This window comes from Mesitornis unicolor, unplaced genomic scaffold, assembly GCF_000695765.1.
Source record: "Mesitornis unicolor isolate BGI_N332 unplaced genomic scaffold, ASM69576v1 scaffold152, whole genome shotgun sequence".
NCBI lineage: Eukaryota > Metazoa > Chordata > Aves > Mesitornithiformes > Mesitornithidae > Mesitornis > Mesitornis unicolor.
The window spans coordinates 68,639-90,121 of NW_010166888.1; the positions used below are offsets into that span (position 1 = coordinate 68,639).

Sequence of the window (21,483 nt, forward strand, 5' to 3'; positions counted from 1 at the left end):
TTTTATCACTATGGTAATTTTGGGACATCATAGAACTGGAAAGGATATCTACAGTATCCCTGGGATCCTGTAACCAGACACGTGGCAGTGTTTCAAAGCTTAATCAGGGGAGGTTCAGACTAGATATTAGGAAACATTTCTTTACCAAGAGGGTGGTCAAATACTGGAACAGGTTTCCTGGAGAGGTATTTGATACCCTGTGCTTGTCAGTGTTTAAAAGGTGTTTGGACAATGCCTCTAATAATATGCTTTAACGTTTGGTCAGCCCTGAAGTGGTCAGGCAGTTGAACTAGATTATTCTTGTAGATTCCTTCAGATTGGGTCTATTCTATCCCATTGTCAGGCTTACACATCAAGAAGTAAAGTGTTGCATTGACTCCAAGTGCCAGCTTCAGCCCAGCTACCCATGGCACTGCTCTGCCACCATGCAGGGACGAGTGCGAGAGACAGTCCAGGAAACAGCCACTTCCCTCGTCTCCTTGCTGCTGGTAGAATAGGGCATGTGGGGTAGGCACAGTGGGATCTGTTCCTTAAACTTGGGGGACAAGTGAGTGAATATTGCTGTTGCCCTATTACAAAAGCTGGTGCCTTCTACACTGCTGATAAAGACTTTTAGCAGAGGGCTTTGGTTTTGGATATCAACCAGGAAGTCAAGAGTTGGAGCAGAACTTGGCATTTAAGTAACTTAGTAGTTGTCACACATAATCTTTCATGAGAGACTTTGAAACACTGTTTTTTACTACTTTTCTACCTTTTGTGTGTATTTGCAGCTTCTAGAAGAGAAGAACATTCTTGCAGAGCAGCTGCAGGCTGAGACAGAGCTCTTTGCAGAAGCTGAGGAGATGAGGGCGCGCTTGGCTGCCAAAAAACAAGAGTTGGAAGAAATCCTCCATGACTTGGAGTCCCGGGTTGAGGAGGAAGAGGAAAGAAACCAAATATTGCAGAATGAGAAAAAGAAAATGCAGGGCCATATTCAGGTATGCCTGTTGGCAACTGGCAATGGAAAGCATGCAAACAGGGCAGTTAAGGATGGGAAAGCTCCCTCAGGATCTCCATGGCACAGAGGAATTTAGCTCCTTAGCACCATGTGGGGAATAGAATAAATCTGACTTTTTTTCTCGTCTCGTTCAGTGTGTTTAGCTGCTTGTGGTCTCCAGACATATGAGGGTGAGGAAAGAAAAAGAAAAGTCAAAATGCCATGTTGGTAGCTATAGCATATGCAGAGAGTCTGGAAGCAAGCACTTTTGATCAGGGAGGAACTGGAATCGACTGCATGGGGCTTACCTGCCTTCTGATAGAAACAAAGACTGGTGGGATGATGTCACTTAGGAGAGAAATGTTCCTTTTTGACTGAAATCCAGTGAATATCATGAACAGTGTTCCTTCTTTGACTCTTGCAAAACTAAAACAGGATCATCTCCTCCAAGTTACTTGGAGATTTTTGTGAAAAGCAGATGATTTAGATGCTTCCTTTTGAGTACACGGAGACCTTGAAGAAGGGAATACCTGGGAACTTATCTGTCTTTCAAAAGATTCAATGTACTTGAAGAGGAAATATACCCCACAACTCAGAGCTCTTGATGCCTTTTAATAAGTGTCCATTAATGTGTGTCTGAGAATCTTATTTAAAACCATGAATGAATAGAAGCACAATACATTATCAATTTTCTAGTTGTATCTATTTGTGTCAATATCTGAACCATTTCAGCTGTAATACCGAGATCTAGATTAATACTGAAACCAGGCAATCTGTTTCCTGTGGCATCTTTTCCCAAACATGTGCACTTTTACACCAGATGCCCTATTCAGATGCAGTGTGCTGGGAAATATTTGAGATAAAGCCTGATCTGATTTGGTTTTCATTAAGTTGATTTTTTAAAAATAAACTTATGTTCAGAATTAAGGTGATGAAGGACTCTGAAGTGTGTGTATGCTTCCTAGACCGCATATTTCAACCAAAGCTGAAATAGAGTATAAAAAATTCCCTGTGTATCACATGGCCCTTAATGTCATTGCACATCGTTGCTATAAATGAGTCTAACAAAAACTGAATGCATTTTTAGTGTTAGTTTGGGCAGGTGGCTTTTCAAAATAATGGATTTCTTTCACCCGTTTTTAAAAAAAATTAACACATGGGTAACCTGGAAAATGCACAGATTCAATTGCCTTTGTTCCCAGGACCTGGAGGAACAGCTTGATGAGGAGGAGGGAGCTCGACAGAAGTTGCAGCTTGAAAAAGTGACAGCTGAAGCTAAGATCAAGAAGATGGAGGAAGAGATCCTACTGTTGGAGGACCAAAATTCCAAATTTTTAAAGGTGAGAACAGTATTCATGGTGGAGGTTCTGCACATAAGTACTAGCAGTACCAAGTGATAGCTCTCAAAACATTTGAGACTGCAGTTACGTTGTCTATAGACTTGTGGGGATTGAACACATTGAAGCAGAGACACTTAAAGCTTCTTTTAAACTGACCTTCAAAAGAGAGGTATTTGCCATGCATTCTTTCCAGTTTCATGAGCCTTCCCAATCTAAGGGCTGGAAACAGTGTTTATCATAGCTAATGCTGTTCTTTGCAAACAGATTTCCAAAAGCGTACAGCAAATGCTGTCCTAAAACCAGGCCTCTCTCATGTGTTAAATTCCAAGTCTCACTTTCTTGGAAATCAAATGTTCATGCTCATATACTATTCCAATTGATCATTAATATTGACAGGTCAGTCACTTGAAATAAAATCTGTGGTTTATGTGCTGTAGGAGACCTCTATATTGATTTTGTATATTTAGTTATTTGTGCTCCTTAGAGACTCTTCAAATCATATATTAGAAGTTCTCTATTCTCCCTTTTCTCCTAACTAGGAAAAGAAGCTGATGGAGGATCGAATTGCTGAATGTACTTCTCAGCTGGCTGAAGAAGAAGAAAAGGCCAAGAACTTGGCCAAACTCAAGAACAAGCAGGAAATGATGATCACTGATTTGGAAGGTTTGTTCTCACTATTTACAGCTTGGACATCATGCTAGAAAGGAATGAATCACTTATTACAATGTGTGTGGTATCTGGTCCAGTCTGTTAAGTGTAACCTTATATGTAGATACCTTAATAGCTGTTATTTTTATCTAAATCTTGAAAGAAATGTGTGTTGCTCGCAAGACTTGTTGCATTTGGCTGCTCAGTCTTTCTCATGTTTAACTTGTTTTTCATTTTTGAGAATCCATTTCATCTATAGATGTACTCAGAAATTCATGTTGTTGCATGCGTCCCTTAGTAACAAGGTAAAACATCTGTCTCTTGGGAAGTTGCTACACTTTTCTACAATAACACATTAAAACAACATATTTCTGGAAGAATCTTAGTAGGCTTTCATTGGGCTTCTAATATTTTTTGAATAAGCAAATCAGAATTCTTTTGCTTAACACTTTGTTTATCTAAAATGATTCCATTTCTTTGGTCATTTATTTCTGATGGTTTTGCCTGTTCTCACAGGCTCAGCTAGCCCAGTGTGTAACCTTTCTTGATTTTTATGTTGGGTTTTTTTTTTTCTTTTAGTTACTTATGGCTGTAAATAGCTATTGTGCAACACTGATAAACTGCCAAGTCAAAGTTGCAAATTATAAGGCAAAGTTGCTCTCTGTATCCTAATTCGGAAATACTTTTTCACTTACCTTATTATGGCCTGTTGTGCTACGTATTTTAAAACTGATGTGCTTATCGCAAAGTTTAATCTTATCTATATAGGAAGGTATTGAACTAATAGGAGTAGTAAGTGGTTGATGTACCTTTTTCTTTAAAACAGAGACCTTAAGATGGGCATAAGTAAGATTTACTCACTGGAAAATAGCGCTTGAGTAGTTGGTGTGCTTAAATCAGGACTAGTGTTTCTGGAGATACTTGACAGATGTTTGATTATGGTGCCGTTCCAAGACTGATGACCTTAGAAATAGAAATTAAAGCTTAAACATAAAGCATGCAAATTCTTGGCTAGTAAAGCACAGTGAAATGATGTTTACTTTTTAGATGATTCAAGAAGCCATTAAGATCTCTGCTAGGTTCTTGGTACTGCTAGGCACTGAAATAAAAAAATAAAAATCAGTTTACTATGAGCTTTCTCAGTAACAAAATTAGATCTTACGACATTGTGTTCCTTTAGATTGTCTGGAAATTCTCAAATAGCCCTGGGTGGCCCTAAGAGATGATCTTTACACATTTCCCTTTCCATGTAGAAGACGACGTCCTGGTCTAGTAGCAGACTTGGGAAGGTTGGAGAGAAATCTCTGCACTGAGGACCCACAAAGTATTGACCTAGTCTACTAATTTATACTTATGCTGAAGCCTGTAGTATTATGCTAGTGGTATGCTAAGCAAAACTTTCACAGAATCACAGAATATTAGGGGTTGGAAGGGACCTCAAAAGCTCATCCAGTCCAACCCCCCTGCCGGAGCAGGATCACCCAGACCAGGTCACACAGGAACACGTCCAGGTGGGTTTTGAATGTCTGCAGAGAAGGAGACTCCGCAACCTCTCTGGGCAGCCTGGGCCAGGGCTCTGTCACCCTTACAGTGAAAAAGTTTTTCCTCATATGATGCAGATTGAACCTCCTATGTTCCAGTTTGCTCCCATTGCCCCTTGTCCTGTCATTGGCTGTCACTGAGAAGAGCCTGGCTCCTTCCTCCTGACTTGTAAATGTATTACATGCCTAACATTAGCTAACTGTAAACAGTGCAGCCAGTAGCTATCCTAATCAGACAGCAGGCAGATCACCTAAATGTATTTTGTTGCTGTGGCACTGATAACTGAATGGTTTTCACAGAGATACCTTAGGGCAGGAGTATCTTGGCTACACAAATAAATTACTGGAAGCTGTCAGGGTTGCAAAGTCTTGCTAAATATCAATGGAATGGGAGTTAATGGCACAGATACTTGCAAAAATGATTTACCCAAGTTTTAAGTCATACTATTTTCTAGTAGACCTTTTGGAGGCTAGCCTAGCCCTTCCTAAACTATGCAAGCCATCATTTCTTTCAGTCCGTAGTTGTTTTTATTTTTCAGTCCTCATGTCTGTGATCTCCTGGCCTAGCAGCTCAAACTGCTCTTCTGTGTTAGATCCCATTCCTTATTTTCTGTCAAGATGAGGTTATGTTTCTGTTCCCTTACTTCAAACTTTTTTCTCGAGTCATGGACTTTTTCTTGACTTTCTGTCTAAATCATACAGTTCTGCTTTGCTATTTCATCTCTTCTGGTCATGCTTCCAGCTGCAGACCAGAGAAGGAATTGACGCAGCACATATAAAACTGCCCACCCTTCTTGCCACCATATTGTCCTGCCTCTGAACCTTCTGAATATGCCAAGAGAAGAAAATGCTTATAAATGTAATTCTTTGCTTCCTTAGAGCGCTTAAAAAAGGAGGAGAAGACCCGTCAAGAATTAGAAAAAGCTAAAAGAAAACTTGATGGTGAAACAACAGACCTACAGGACCAAATAGCTGAGCTGCAAGCCCAGATTGAAGAACTGAAGATCCAGCTGGCCAAGAAAGAGGAAGAACTGCAGGCTGCTCTTGCTAGGTCAGAGCAAGAGGAGGTTTATGACTACAGAACAGTGATAAAAACCTGCTTTCCCAGCCAGAATTTCAGCTGACTGCAAACTTACCATTTACAGCTGGGAATGTTAAAACAGAAGCCAGTTCACACTTGCACCAGAGCATCTCTGTAGACACCTGTGTACTGTGCATAGACATGGCAAAAAAGGGATGCAGTGCTTTATCAGCATCCTTGCTCTACAAAGCTCCAAAACTAATGTTTAACCAGAGTATAAGTTATTATATAAGTATTATTAGTTCAGAAAGAGAAAGGAAAAAACATGTAATTCAGAGAGCATTCCTACTGGTCAAAGTGCTTGATAATGTGTGACTTAGTCACTGAAAGATTTGGATGGTAATCTTGCAACAGTCTTATAAACTAAACACCTTTTGTGGTTTTTTGAGTAATGATCCATAATTTTGTGAGAGCAGAAAATTCTACAGACAGGGTGCATTTTTGGGACGATGTTGAGATGTGCAAAACTGGAATACTTGAATGTAAACTTGAAAGCTTGATCATTCTGGTAGTGCTTCTGTAGTACCTGGGGCACTGCACATGTTAGGATCTTGAGAATAACTGTGCAGTATAATGGCTTTCTAGCTATGAGGTTTTAGAGGGACTATTTTATTCTCGTGGGAAAGCTGAGTTATCATTTAAGTATATAATTTAAATAATGCTACACTGTTAGGAGAATAGATCTGAAGCTACAAAATATCATTAACTGTTGTGCCTCTGTTTAACAGAGGTGATGAAGAAGCAGTTCAGAAAAACAATGCACTGAAAGTGATAAGAGAGTTGCAGGCTCAAATTGCAGAACTCCAGGAGGATTTGGAATCTGAGAAGGCATCACGCAACAAGGCGGAAAAGCAGAAAAGAGATTTAAGTGAAGAGTTGGAGGCTTTAAAAACTGAACTGGAAGATACCTTGGATACCACTGCAGCACAGCAAGAGCTGAGGTAGGATCATATGTCTTGTGTAGGCAGGCACCATTAAAATTTGTCTTTAATTCACAAAAGACTAAAATGTTGATTTTGATAACCGCTAATGCTTCCTCTAGGACAAAGAGAGAGCAGGAGGTGGCTGAATTGAAGAAAGCAATTGAAGAGGAAACCAAAAACCATGAAGCACAGATCCAGGAAATCAGGCAGAGGCATGCAACTGCCCTGGAAGAGCTCTCTGAACAACTTGAACAGGCCAAACGGGTGAGAAGAAAATAATTTTTCTCCTTCAGGGCTTTTTATAAGTGACATAACTGTAGTGGTCCCTTCCACTGATATCCTCATATCTTAGTTGTCCTCTATACCTGTATTACGATTGCAATTGAATCAAATATATCCTGCTGGTTTGGATATATTGCAACTATGAGAGAATCTTGACATCTGTCTGAAAAGTGTTCAGTAGACTTGGAAATGGTGTACCTGGAGATAAATTCATGTGGTACTGCTGTGGGAATTCTCCAGCAGCCTGCACTCTTACTTGGTGAAAAGCAGCTCTCTGCATGAACGAACTGCAGAATGCTTCCAAACAAGGTAATTGTAATGTCGGCACTCACAGATAATCACCTGTGAGTATGGTAGTGTAGAAGTTCTTCCAGCCACTCCTAACCTCGTGCTTAACTGTGACCTCTGGTGCTGGATTCTGTGGAGTATTCTGCCCGCAGCTGTGTTGTGCACCCTCAGAGCAGGCAGGAGGAGGCACTTACATAGCATGGACCCTGCTAGTGTAGCTTGAGTGTCTTGTTCCAAAGTAGAATTATTCCAACACTTCCAAAAAAACCCCAGATAACTATCTTTAGTCTGTAAAATGATAGCTCAGAAATGTATGTGTGGACAGTTCATATACTGTAGCAATACTTTTATGTAAGGAACAACTCATAAGCTTCCTTAGCTAAAAATACTAAGTGAGAAATAGTAGTTAAAGCTAGTGGAAATTATAGTTTATTCACCTGATGATCTTACACATGTCTTCTGCTCCTTATTCATTAAATATTCTCACTAAGAGCATGAAAAGATGGAAAAATACCCTGCAATCTTTAACAAAGGTCCTGTGATAAGATGATGACAGTTGCGATGATATAGTAAGAATGGCACTTAAACATTCCTTATGCCAATGATTACTTTTTTAAAATGATTTTTGACAAAAGTGCTTTGTTATGCACTTCCAGGCTGCTACACCTACTAAAATCAGGGCAGCTTTAGTTGATATATTTCCTTTTATTTCTGTGAGATGAGCCATGCTGATCTGTTAATGGGCACATTCCTTCCTAGTTACAGTGCTACTCAAACACTCATTTTAGGGCACTGACATCCCAGATCTTGTTGAATTCATAGAAGTATCTTGGTCCTCACTGTTACCTGCGACATCAGAGAGTGGAATAACTTGCATTAACTTTGGCTAATATGCACAGAATGTTACATGGCAGTATTTTAAACTGTACTTACAACTTGCTGAGCATTTGTTTTGTCTTTGAACTTGTAAACCTGATTTGCTGGACTGAATATTTTTAGTAGAAAACTTTGTTATGTAACAAAATGTTGATTTTCTTTCCTTTTGTTTTTCCTAGTTCAAAGCAAATCTTGAAAAAAACAAGCAAGGTCTAGAGTCTGACAACAAGGAGTTGGCCTGTGAAGTGAAGGTGCTGCAGCAGGTCAAGGCAGAGTCTGAACATAAGAGGAAGAAGCTTGATGCTCAGGTACAAGAGCTGACTGCTAAGGTCACAGAAGGAGAGAGACTGAGGGTGGAACTGGCGGAGAAAGCTAACAAGCTGCAGGTAAGGCTGTGTGCAGGAAGTCCTAAACTGCTGAAAAATAATGCAAGGAAGTAAAAGCCTTAACCAGATGCAGAAAGGGCTGGGAAAAATTACTTTGAAAGGTGCAGCTAGGATCTGGCTCTGTAGTTATGTGGGAGGTGATCAGTCATGCACCCCTTTACTTAAAGGGGCCTTAAAGTTGTGACGTGCCTCAGGTGGAGAAAGCTGGGCAGCGATGACATTAATCCTGAACTTTTTGGGCTATGTGAGAATTATAGTGGCTTCGAAGTACATGGCTTCCCGTCCTGGAGGCTCTGCTGACACTGGCCTGCAGATTTTTGGCTTGGATATGGAATTGAGTAGATTGGGCTGAGGTCATTTATAGGTGTGAGGAAAAATGTACTGATTAATGGCCACAGGTTTCTTCTTGTGCTTCAAAGCTGTGAGCTTGACAGAAATTGACAGGAATTGCAAGTAAAGGCCTGTTCTTCTGGGAAATGGAGAAAATGGACAAAATACAGGGCTGACTTTTAAACCACAGCAATGAGTACTTCAGGTAAATCAAGCTAAAGTGCTTCAAAAAGGGAATGGCCCAGTTCTTTTCAGGGGAAGCTGCTAGGCAGGCTCTCACTGTATGTACAAGTAGCATAGCCTAAAATAGCAAGAATTGGCACCTGACAGTAACCTTTTCTCTTGCAGTGATGCTTGAAACTCAGCTGCCACCCTGATGATCCCTGAATTAACCGTCCTGTAATTAAAAATAGCATTTAAGTATGAATGCAGAAATTGGAATAACATGCTCTGCCAAACAGCATGTCTAACTCTTGTTAGGTTATACTTTTATGTTCAAGATTGACATCCAACTTCAAGTTTCTAACAGAAATTCAGTGTTTTTAGCTGGTTGTATCTCTACTGGGATCTATTGTTGCCTTGTCATACCTAGAATCTGAGGTTTTTGTTCTGCAGTTCCAGCTCCCAGTGGGATGTAGGCTTTGCCCTGAGCCATCTGCACGCTGTTACCTTTAGACTGCTTGCTTTGCAGAATGAGTTGGATAATGTCTCGAGTCTCCTGGAGGAAGCAGAGAAGAAAGGCATTAAGTTTGCCAAGGATGCGGCTAGTTTGGAATCTCAGCTTCAGGATACACAGGTGTGTGTGCAGCGAAGCTTGAACTTTGCACTGAAGCTTTGCTCTTCATTGAAATTCTGACTGCATAACAGAAAATATATTTTAATTCATGGTTTGGAAAGTCCCTCAGGTAGAAGCACCATTTCCCATTGAAGTCTCATGACATGCGATGTTAATGACTGCTCAGCTACATGTGGAGCAGATTTGTCGTTATCTGAGATTCACTACTTGATAGACTGTAGCCTTTCAGTTTCTCTTATTTCTTAGTCTCTGTGGGAAATAAGTATTAAGTCAAAAAAAACCTTTCCAAGTAGAATGTTAATGTAAGATCCTTGGGGCATATGAAAGGCATGAGGGACAATACCCTGTCTTTTACTGACAGCTTCAGTTCTTAAAACTGCCAGCGTTTGTTTTTGCTTTGTGCATATATTTATCATTTAAATACACTCTTCCTCTTCCCACCACCCACCCTCCCGCCCCCGGTAATAAAAATGCTAATGGTGACCACTTCAACAATGTTAATCATGATTGGAGAGGTCTGTGAGGAACAGGATGATGGGAGGAGGCGGGGATACTTACATCTTTCATTAGCTTCTGTTATGACAGACATTTCCACTGCCAAATTACAGCTGTCTTTAAAGTGACCTTTGTATTTAAGCAATGCAGCAAAATTTGGAAGCAGGATTTGTAGCTATATATTCTTCCCAGGTGGTTTAAAACAGAGACTCTGTATGTTTGTCTGAAAGAAGAAAAATAAATTTTGAAGGCGACTTCTGTGCTCATCCCTTTAAAGATGGGAAAGTATCATCCAGTAACTTCTAGAACAGACAGTGGCCTGGATTCCCTGGTCAGAAATATGCTTTATAAAGCTGTAAGTGTGCCCAAAATGAATGAACAGTGCCTTTTTGAAAAGCTGTATCACAAATGTCTTCATACGTATGTCCTTGTACAAAAACGCTGTGAGAAAAATAATCAAACTGAAACTCCATATAGAGTGATGGAGGGTGGTAGCCGAAGGCCATGGTTAACGCACCATGAACCAAACTGAACTTTGGGTGTTGTGCTTGTGTAACAGGAGCTGCTTCAGGAAGAAACCCGCCAGAAACTCAATCTGAGCAGTAGGATTAGGCAGCTGGAAGAGGAGAAGAACAACCTACAAGAGCAGCAGGAAGAGGAAGAAGAGGCCAGAAAGAACTTGGAGAAGCAGATGCTCGCCTTGCAGTCACAGGTAGGCTGCTGTAAACGGCAGGGCTTCTGTAAGGCCTACGCATTTCAGGTGACATGAATTCGTGTCCCAAACCTCTCAGGAAAATGTCATGTAACTTGGACATATGCTATTCCAGATTTTAGAATAGAATTCCCTGTGGTCTTTCTCCATCGCAGCAATGACTGGTATGGCTAACTGCGATGGGCAGTACTTTCCCCAGCGTAGTATCCTGCTAGCTCACAATTTTTGTGTTACTGCAGCTAGCAGTTACATCTATTTCTGGTGTTGTATTTTACCTCTGATGCCTTTCTCTCTGTCTCGTGATGCACTAAGGAACATTATTGTCTTCTATTAAATTTCAGTTGGCTGATGCTAAGAAAAAGGTAGATGATGACTTGGGAACCATTGAAGGCTTGGAGGAAAATAAGAAGAAATTATTGAAGGACATGGAGTCCTTAAGCCAGCGCCTAGAGGAGAAGGCAATAGCTTATGACAAGCTGGAAAAGACAAAGAATCGCCTGCAGCAAGAGCTGGATGACTTGATGGTAGATCTAGATCATCAGCGCCAGATTGTTTCTAACTTGGAGAAAAAGCAGAAGAAGTTTGATCAGGTAGTCTAGTTTCCTGTCATCTTGCTGCTTTCTATGATTTTTAAATGACATCTTGTTTATATTGTAACTGCATAAATGAACTTTGTATAAAGAAGATTCTGACTAGAGTGCTGTGGTTATTGATATTTCCTTTGTGGGCAGCTTGGCCTTTGTTAAGTAACTTGTCACTTAAAATTTCAGTGAGCTAGATGCCAGCTTTGAGTCTTGTTAGATCAAGTAATAAGCTCTTTATATATGAAAAGGAAATTATACTGGAACAAAAACCTAATAGTATTATTGAATCCCTCAAGATAGACTAAGAAAGGATGCGAAGACTGCAAGATGAAAATAATGCAAAATTTACTTAATCTTGGTTAGTAGCTTGCTTTCTTCATCTCATCCCAGAGTAGCTGTAGCTGTTTTCTTACTAGCACTTTAATCAAGCTGGAGAGACTAGGTAGCTTCTGAAGGCCTAGTCTGTAACCACTTCATTGACTAAAACACCTGAGGATGGAAGGACCTGATTATAGAACTTATGAGATGAATCAATTTTTTCTTATGTTCAGATGCTGGCAGAAGAAAAGAACATTTCTGCCAGATATGCAGAGGAAAGAGATCGTGCTGAGGCAGAAGCAAGGGAGAAGGAAACCAAAGCACTGTCTCTGGCTCGGGCTTTGGAAGAAGCCCTGGAAGCTAAGGAAGAATTTGAAAGACAGAACAAGCAGTTGCGTGCAGATATGGAAGACTTAATGAGCTCTAAAGATGATGTGGGCAAAAATGTAAGTATGTTTCCACACCCTGTTTTGTTTTATGCTGCATAGGGAATAACGTGGGAAAACTCCCTGGCTGGAGAAGTATATTTGACACAAAAGTATAACTTTTTGAAGTTGATTTATGACCTAGAATTCTGGAGGAATTAATGGTGAGAATAAGGGGGTGGTCTTCATTAACATGAAGCCCCTTCAAAAATGTAAAGGTGTGGAGAGCAGAAGTTGCTGGCCAATGGACTAACGGCTCCTGTGCTGGGTCTAAGAGCTTGTCTCTCTGCTGCTTTTCCCTGGCATTGCACAACGCACCTTTCCAGTGACCTGCATGGAGTTTGTTGGGCTCTCTAATACAGCGTGCTGCTCTGCCTGTTCTGTCCAATTCAGAGCATCACAAAATGGAGTGTACTGAGCTCATGTAATGTCTTAATTTGCTGTTAATGTTGCTGATGTTGAGATGTCTGAAGGAGAGGGCCTGATTAATGTTTGTGGCTTAGGTCCATGAACTGGAGAAGTCAAAGAGAACTTTAGAGCAACAGGTTGAAGAGATGAGGACTCAGCTTGAGGAACTGGAAGATGAACTGCAGGCCACAGAAGATGCTAAGCTTCGTTTGGAGGTGAACATGCAAGCTATGAAAGCCCAGTTTGAGAGAGATCTGCAAGCCAGAGATGAACAGAATGAAGAGAAAAAGAGGATGCTGGTTAAACAGGTATGTCTGTTTTACTGTACTTTGTAGTGGGAGGGGTGTGAGGGTCTTTTGCCAAAGCTCTGTGGCTTTGGCGATAACTTGCTGCCAGAAAAACACACCTCTTTGCTTAAAGATCCCATCCTATAGCAATCCCAAGCACTGATCTTGACAAACAACAGAACAGGTCTTGCTGAGGACTGGCCACTGTCAGCTGTAAGTCTGCTCCTGATGGTCCTCCAAAGATACCTGGTGTGCAAGCAGAGGTTGGCTATTGACTGGGTGTATTTTAAGGACAGGGGTATGTTATTTGGACTTTTAAGCCCATCATATTTGATATGCAGGAATAAGCTCATGGATGGTGAGATAGACTGAAAGACTGTAATTAAGTGAACAGTTTCCTAAATTAAAATTGTGACTAAGATTCCTGATTTGCCAGACTTGAGAAGTCTAGTAACACAAAGCAGATCAGAAACTACTCGAGAAATGCCTTTAAAAGTTCATGCTTATAAGAGAAGATGGTTCTAAATTAAAACTAAGCTTTGAGGAAAAAGCAGCCAATATTTCAAGATTAATCCTAAGAAAATAAAAATGTACAATTACTTGGAATCACCAGTATAGAGACCTCTTAGAAATAAACATGGCCTGGAGGCCCTTCGAAGTTCACTGCAGTTAAAATTGCTATTATCTTGCACTGGTCAAGAGTTCTTGACCTGGAACGAGGAGGGAGGCTTGCTTCAAAGCAAAACCTGTTCTTTGATGTTGGTAACATGTGGCATTTCTGGCTCAGTTTGGCTTCATCTTGGCTTGATGCTAAGATACTTTTCTGTATTGTTTTGAAAAGCATTTGTTGGTGTATAAATGCTAGTAGTAAAGCTGTTTCAAAGAGAATTGCTTCCTTTTTTCTTGAGAAAATGAGGTGATTCTAATTATTTCCCTCTTAGTGGTTCAATCAGAATTAGTGACATCTGCTCCGGAGTGATACCTAAATGTGGATAGATGTGCTGGGCAAGAAGCTGAACAGATGAAATGGAAATGCTTCAAACAATGGGTTACTGGCTTTGCTTTCATTTTTGTCAGTTTGGACATCTCTGCTTCCAATTTGTGGTTTTGCTTTTGCCATCTGCAGCGTCTTCCCTGGAGCCTGCATTCTGTAGTCTCTTCCAGTCGAGAAATGTTAGTTCTGCTCTGCAAAGGCCTTTCGTAGTCACCGAGCACTTCGTTAGGATTTCGTGTTTGCTCTGTTCCTGGAGCTGAACGTGTAAAACGCCTTGATTCCACAGGTGCGAGAGCTGGAGGCAGAGCTGGAAGATGAGCGCAAACAGAGGGCTCTTGCTGTGGCAGCCAAGAAAAAATTGGAGATGGACCTGAAAGACCTGGAAGGTCAGATAGAAGCTGCAAACAAGGCTCGGGATGAAGCGATCAAACAGCTACGTAAGCTCCAGGTAGGCCCAGCTACATCAACCGAGCCACTTTCCCTCCTGGTGGCAGGCTGCCGGGGGTGTCACTTTTCATGAAATACATTTGTAGCTTGAAGGCAGAAGGAGTATCAGACTGGATTGTGCTGATGTGTGTCAGAGCGTCTGGCCTGAACTTATCACCTGCTCAAAACTCCTCTCATCCATTTGTGGGTAAGGAGTTAAAATTGTCCCCTGCGTACTTCTGTTTGGTAGTTACTGTTTTACTTATTTCAACACTTTGCATAAAGTTTTAATGAGCATTGATTTCTAGGCTGCATTTTTTTAATTTGTTTGTATCTTTGAATTTACTGATTTGAGCTCAGCTCTTGCTGACTGCTGCTTCCTCAGTTTGTTGGACTTTTTAAGGTGTTTTCAGCCAAAAACACTCCAGAGAAAAAGGAAGACTAAATTCTAGTTGCTTTTGAAAAGCTCCAAGATGCTCACTCTTTTTAGTTTGGCAAGAAAAAAATAGTCCTTGTGTCAAGGATTTATTTCTTATTCCCAGAAAAATATTCAGCGTTTGGTACAGTTCAATTTTGCCAAAAATTTTCAGTGTCATGGCCCAAAGCTGCAGGAGTACAAGACCATGGCAGGACTGTGCCAAATTAAATTGCCTTTCTGCCTTGTCCGCTTTGTTCCTTGGCAATCCGACTTCTCATCCTACTTCAGCTGAACGAGGGCGGTTCTGGATCTGAGCCCTGGCTGCAGAGGGAGCGCAGGTTAATGCAAGAAACGCTGGTGCCTGGCAATGCCCTGCTCCTCAAGTGCAAGGGAACAGGACAGCCAGAGAGCTCACACGTGATCTCTGCACACTTCCACACAAGCACCCAAAATAAGCGGTCTCAGGACTGGGGATGTACTAAAGATGCAGGTACAGCTGAAATGCGGTTTCTCCAGACGCTAGGAGAGTAAGAAAGTTGAAGTCAAACTGGTGCAGGTGAGGATCTCAGTCTGTGGTAGCAGCGTTTCTGAAGGAAGTGTTAGCGTGTGCTTCGAGGTGTGCAGAATGGTGCGTTGTGTCACTTCTGCACTGAGAACTACCTTCCACACTTGCAGTAAGTTTTGTGGGTTTTAGTCAATTTACTGAAATGTTTTACAAATCATTTCAGTCGCTTTACCTCTCCCTGACAGGTTTCATGACACACATAATTGAGCAGCTCTTTTCCTACAAGAAATATACCATGTAAATAAGGTGGAGTCTTACAATGTGATATTTCTGACAAGGAATTAGAGAGATGGAAAGATGAGAAAATGAAGTTTTACTGTGAAAATAAGACCTGAAAATGCATTAAGTGGAATGAAGCCTCTTTGGGAGGAAGGTCTTACCTCTTAAGGGCCAAAATGCTTCAAAGCTACTAACAAATCTTGTGATTGTCCTAATGCAGCATGGCCTTCTCTTTCCCCTGCTTTCCAACTGCAGGCTCAGATGAAGGACTACCAGCGGGAGCTGGAAGAAGCCCGTGCATCCAGAGATGAGATCTTCGCGCAGTCCAAGGAGAGTGAAAAGAAGCTCAAAGGTCTTGAAGCAGAAATACTCCAGCTCCAAGAGGTGAGATTGAAATCCATAGAGTTTGTTTTTTTCTTGCTAAAGTAAGGCAAAGATCGGAGAATTAAAAAAGTAAAAAGCAATCCACTAAGCCTTTACAGATGACCTACGACTCCTAAATCTGCTCCGTGTCATCCCTTTGCAGGCTTCAAACTTGTCAGTCGTGCACTTGTCAGTCCTTAGCAAATGCCTGGGTGTTTCTACCACTTAATACAGTTTTATATATGAGATTCAGTGCTGTTTACACTATTGTGCTAAAGATTTTATTTTCTATGCTTTGCTTGCATTCATGTACTCTAAATGGACCTAAAAAATTTGTGTAACTTAGTGCCCACTTGACACTGAACGTGTTTATTAGAGCACGTGATGGTATCATTTTTCTCCTGCTGTTTAGGGCTTGACTATTACTGAACTTCACAGATTTTTTTTTTCTGTTAACTTTGTGCAAGGAACACTTCAGGGACGGGGAGAAGTAAATCCATCGCAGTCATGTGGCAGCTAAGGGGGGAAGTATCAAGATGATGCCTCTTGCTAGCTTCCATGGCTCTTCCTTCTGCTTATTTCTTCATTAAGGGACCTCAGGGGTATTGCACTTCACGGTGTTCTCCCAGAAGTTATTAGAAGGCTAAATTGTTTGCAGAAGTTTTGAGATTCCCAATGCTGTAATGCATCTTTTCCTAAACCTTTGCAGGAATTTGCTGCGTCTGAAAGAGCCCGACGTCACGCTGAGCAGGAAAGGGATGAGTTGGCTGATGAGATTGCAAACAGCGCTTCAGGAAAGTGAGTCATCAAATGTATTAATTGTGCATCTGAAGAACTCCGGGCACCAGCAGCTGTAGTTCTCAGCAGTCTGCTTGCAAATTATGTGTTGACCTGCCTGCCTTATTAAAAATCCCTTGTTGTTATGAGGAGAATTGCTTGCGCGGGAGCTTCTCATGACAATTTGCAATGCCTAAAATGTAAGAAGCAAACTAGTCGGTTGCTTTCTATCAGATCTGAACATGTCTTGACCCAAATACTTCCTTTCTAGGTCAGCGCTGCTGGACGAGAAGCGCCGGCTGGAAGCTCGTATTGCACAGTTGGAGGAAGAGCTCGAGGAGGAGCAGAGCAACATGGAGCTTCTCAATGAGCGGTTCCGAAAGACCACGCTGCAGGTGAATCTGCTGTTGGCAATGCTGCCGGGGCAGTTTGTCTTTCGGTGTGCAGTTAAGTGGAGGCTCTGAATAGCGCCAAATGATCTATTCTTCTCCTCTGAAAGGTTGACACGCTTAATTCGGAGCTAGCTGGGGAGAGGAGTGCTGCCCAGAAGAGTGAAAATGCACGGCAGCAGCTGGAAAGGCAGAACAAAGAGCTGAAAGCCAAGCTGCAGGAACTGGAGGGATCTGTGAAGTCTAAGTTCAAGGCAACAATTTCTACTCTAGAAGCCAAGATTGTGCAGCTAGAAGAACAGCTTGAGCAGGAAGCCAAGTAAGGAAAGAATCTGTTTGCCTGTGTTTGCTCTGTTGGTTGAATGTCTGAGACCTCCATGCCTTAAGTCTATGTAGAGTTTAGAGGTGAGATTACAGCACAGGAATTGGGTTTTATTATCAAGAAATCTACTGTTCAGGGGACACACTCTAACAAGAGCTGTGAAGTAACTGGGATTGAAACTTTCAGAATCTATTTGCTCCATGACTGAAACTGCTGAGTTAACTCTTGAAGTCACCCAGCTGAGTATCTTGACTGGTAGTCCCAGGATGTTTGAGGTGCTGCAGAAGTATCTTGAGACAAGATAAAACCTCCCCTTGAGACACCTGGTCTCTTTGGTTAGAGGAAGCAAGTTGAGCAGCTTAGGTGTGACAGCTTAAGTTAGTTGACATGAATCCTGTGCTCTGCAGAGTCTTCCTGCAGGGAGTTCTTCCTGCCTGTCCTTTCTGTCTCAGTTTTCCACTCTTTCATTTCTTTTTGGCCAGTTCCTCCCTGAATCCAAAGGTGGGCTGTCTTATCGCCATCTCCTTTTTTTTTTCTTGGCGCTTTTGGCTCTGCGGGAGGACTTTGTTACTAGCAATAACTTTAAAGCTGCTCTGTTCAATCTCATTGTGAAGCAACACTTTCTTATCCTGCTTTTTAACCTCCATACCATACTCTAGTGCTACAGTGCTGAGACTTTCCACTTTCAAAGCTGCATCCCAGCCAACCACCAGCACTCTGAGACCAACATTGGTTCTGTTGGTGGTGGCAGGCCTGTTAAGAGGACTCAAGTATCAGTCACACAGTGAAGCGAGAGCCTTTTGGAAAGGACAGACCTTGTGTTCCTGGCCTTCGTGTACTGGGATGAATTACGGCTTTTGGTTATTCTAGGGAAAACAAATTGGTGCGCCGTACAGAGAAGAAATTGAAAGAAGTCTTCATGCAGGTGGAGGATGAGCGTCGACACGCAGACCAGTACAAGGAGCAGGTAGGTGGAGGGGCTTAGTTTTTGAGACCTGTTTCTTAGAGAAGCCAAATAAAACCATTCTTGGAGTAGAAAGGGCTGGTTACGAAGCATTTTAATGAAATTTGAGGGAACCCCCATCTTGCTCACTAAACCACTAGAGTCACTCGCAGCAGTCAGAGCCTCCTTGTCTGAGCGCTGGTGTGATGGTCCATCATTTACTCTGACATCCCAGGAGCTCTGCAGTGTTTCCAGACGGGACTCCAGACGCTGGAGTCTGCAGTGAGGCTGATGGTTCATCTCCAGCTGGGTTGGTCAGGGAGGACAGGGCGTTAGCTGACCTCTGACCTCCCAAATCGTGGGGTTGCAGCTGCTGAGTTTGATCCTGACAACCTGTTCTGTCTTTTAGATGGAAAAGGCAAATGCCAGAATGAAGCAGCTCAAACGCCAGCTGGAGGAGGCTGAAGAGGAAGCCACACGTGCAAACGCTTCCCGACGTAAACTGCAGCGTGAGCTGGATGATGCCACGGAGGCCAACGAGGGCCTGAGCCGGGAGGTCAGCACCCTGAAAAACAGGCTAAGGTAAGTGGTGCCATTAGCAGCAGGTAGGGGCTTATCAGAGCCCTTGTGTGCCCGCAAACCATCTCCAATATACATCTGTGGGTAGCATCCAGCTGGGGCACTGCAGAGCAGAGCTGCTGATGTTAGGGGATGGGGCAAGCTGGAGCCTGCTGGGAGCTGCTGACTGGGCCTGATGGTGATAACCCGAAGCTGCCTGACCACAGGGATTATTCCTGACAAGTCCTGAGCCTCAGCTCTTTGACATTTATGCTGGCAAGTCCCCTGGGGGTCCCAGGTCAATCCAGCCAGAGGTAAACGTGACAGACAGCTCAGTGATGCCTTTCCAGGGGCTGGTACTGATCTGTTTTTTCCTGCCCCGCTGCGGTGGGAAGAGAGAGCAGGTCTCTGAGATCAAGGTCTCTACCAAGTGCAGATGAGAGTCACCAAAGGTGGAGCTGCCACAGCACAGAAACCCCCTCAAGAGGTGCAGAGCAGCTGAGCTGGCTGGTCTATGGCAATGGCAGGAGGGGCGCAGCGCAGCACTTCCAAAACGAGCAGCTGATATATTTTTTAGAGAACCTGCTGTTTAGTACTTGGTCTGGGCTTGGTGATCCTACAGAGACAATATTTTAAGTTACTTGGAACTTGCCAAATTCAGGCGATGGTTGCAAATGAAGCAGGAATACCAGAGTACCAAGGCGTGTTTGCATGTAGCGTGGTGACACCTTGGTCAGAGAGGGAGTGAAATTTGTCCCGTGGGTGGCCCAGAGCTGAGCCGCTGCCTCCCCCTGCGGCTCACCAGGGACGGGGCAGCCACCAGCACCGGAGGGGCTGTGAGTGACCTGTCCCCAATCACCGTCTGCTGCTTGTTCGCAGGAGGGGGGGCCCCATCACCTTCTCCTCGAGTCGATCCGGGAGGCGCCAGCTGCACATCGAAGGGGCCTCTCTGGAGCTCTCGGACGACGACGCGGAGAGCAAAGGCAGCGATGTGAACGAAGCGCAGCCAGCCCCTGCCGAGTAGAGCCCCGCCGCACCATTTGCATGCAGAGACCTTTGACACACCAGTCGGCAGGAGGAGGAGGACTTTCCCGACCACCGAACTGCCTTGTGGCCCTAACTCTGCCTTACGAACCGTCGGCATGATGCTACAAGGTTACTTATCATAGGTCAACTACGTCTTAAGGCTCTCCGGCCTCACCATACTGTACCCTGCTTCAGATATAGGTACAACTGCTTTTTTATATATAGTAAACAAAATGGGATCGTCTCTGTTCAGTGCATCTATTTTCCAGATACTCATTGTAAAGCCATTTTATAAAGCATCATGTGAAGGATGAAACTTTTCTTTTTTTATCAATACAGAAACTTCATTCCCAGAGGGTAGGTGGTGGGGACAGACCCATGGTCATGACTATGCATGCTTTGTTGTACAGACAACATCCTTCCGTTTCTTCTGTGCTCAGATGGCCCTTGGCTGTGCTGAGTCTGTTGGATCATTGAAGACCAAACCGCACCTGTATCTTTCTTTTCTCCTAATTGTTGTGATCAGCACACACACTCAGCGAGTGAACTGTGAAAAGGCCTTGGGAAGTGTTAGAGGGAAATGTAGGGATGAATGAGTAGCATCCATTTTTAACCCGCAATATCATTTTGAAGTGTTCTCAGCACCTGCTTCATCAGTTAGTGTTCCTGCAGTACAGGCAAACTGGAATAGCATCGCCGTTCCCCGTCTGTACGGTACGTGTGCGTTTGTAGAGACCCGCTGTCACCGTGCCTGACAGATCTGTGTATATATTAAGGCTCGTATAATGTGAACACCAGTGGAAAATAAACATGCAACACAGGCAAAATTAATTTATTAATTTATGGCTGAGTTAGTTGGTCTCCAGGCCACGGAGCCGAGCAGCTGCACTGTGAGGCGAGGCTCACGCGAGACCTTAGCAGCCGGCCTGGTGTCACTGGGGGAGCCGGGCACTGGCAGCCGGGTGCTGTGCGGCGCGGGGAGCCCGTGGGGACAGGGGCTCCCCCATGGGGGTTGCCTGCCATGAGTTGACATGCCAGTGGATGTGAATCCTTCTCGTCGTTGTTGTTGTTGGTTTTTTGTTTTTTAATTTGAACAGTATTACAGCGAGTAGTTAGCGTTCTTTTTGTTTAAATAGCTGAAAAACTGACATTACAGAAAGTGCCTTAGACACTACAGTACTAAGACAATGTTACATATATAATTTGCCTATATAACAATGATTTAATGTATTAATTTTGACTGTGCTTCATATCACGTACCTCTCTCTAGTCCAAGTGGTATTATTGATATTAGTGACAATGAACCAGTGTTAACTAGGAAACTTCCTCTGCTCAAAAACCATGGATATCCTTTTTTGGTTAAAAGCTTTAACATCTGTCGCAAAGGTTTTGTTGTGTGTGTTTGGATATTTTTAATCAAACTGGCTGTTGACCACCAGGCATCTGACTGCAAATATCTTGTTTTCTTGTATACCCATATTTCTAGACAATGATTTTTGTAAGACAATAAATTTATTCATTATAGATGTGGCCGCCTGCTCTGTTTACTTACAGGAAGAGCTGTCTCCTGAGGCTGGCATAGACCTTAATAAACGAGAATATGACTGGAAGCTGCCTTTTACCTTCTTACTGTTTTGTTTGCTTGGTTTTTCCTTTTTTTTTTTTTTTTTTTAAATTTATTTGACCTAAATACAGCGGAAATGGTCTGGTCAAGGGCTGAGCCTTTGCCTTTGAACTTTAACGGCACCACAGAGCTGTTGGGTAAGGCTGAGGCTGGGGGAAGCTGC

At 42.8% G+C, this 21,483-nt stretch overlaps 1 protein-coding gene across 1 annotated transcript in view; it reads left to right on the forward strand.

Moving 5' to 3' along the window:
- Positions 1-20,373, forward strand: part of MYH10 (myosin, heavy chain 10, non-muscle) — a gene marked incomplete at its 5' end in the record, with an annotated part of 86,183 nt that extends 65,810 nt beyond the window's left edge. Inside the window, 20 exons of the mRNA XM_010195095.1 lie at positions 771-977; positions 2,179-2,316; positions 2,856-2,979; positions 5,385-5,556; positions 6,315-6,527; positions 6,629-6,773; positions 8,135-8,341; positions 9,363-9,467; positions 10,522-10,674; positions 11,016-11,264; positions 11,810-12,022; positions 12,505-12,717; positions 13,977-14,138; positions 15,574-15,702; positions 16,391-16,479; positions 16,730-16,853; positions 16,958-17,166; positions 18,040-18,136; positions 18,522-18,694; positions 19,550-20,373. Of these exons, the coding sequence (XP_010193397.1) occupies positions 771-977; positions 2,179-2,316; positions 2,856-2,979; positions 5,385-5,556; positions 6,315-6,527; positions 6,629-6,773; positions 8,135-8,341; positions 9,363-9,467; positions 10,522-10,674; positions 11,016-11,264; positions 11,810-12,022; positions 12,505-12,717; positions 13,977-14,138; positions 15,574-15,702; positions 16,391-16,479; positions 16,730-16,853; positions 16,958-17,166; positions 18,040-18,136; positions 18,522-18,694; positions 19,550-19,694 (3,267 nt within the window). The remainder of the gene's footprint in view (positions 1-770; positions 978-2,178; positions 2,317-2,855; positions 2,980-5,384; positions 5,557-6,314; positions 6,528-6,628; positions 6,774-8,134; positions 8,342-9,362; positions 9,468-10,521; positions 10,675-11,015; positions 11,265-11,809; positions 12,023-12,504; positions 12,718-13,976; positions 14,139-15,573; positions 15,703-16,390; positions 16,480-16,729; positions 16,854-16,957; positions 17,167-18,039; positions 18,137-18,521; positions 18,695-19,549) is intronic.
- Between the last annotated feature and the right edge of the window lie 1,110 nt (positions 20,374-21,483).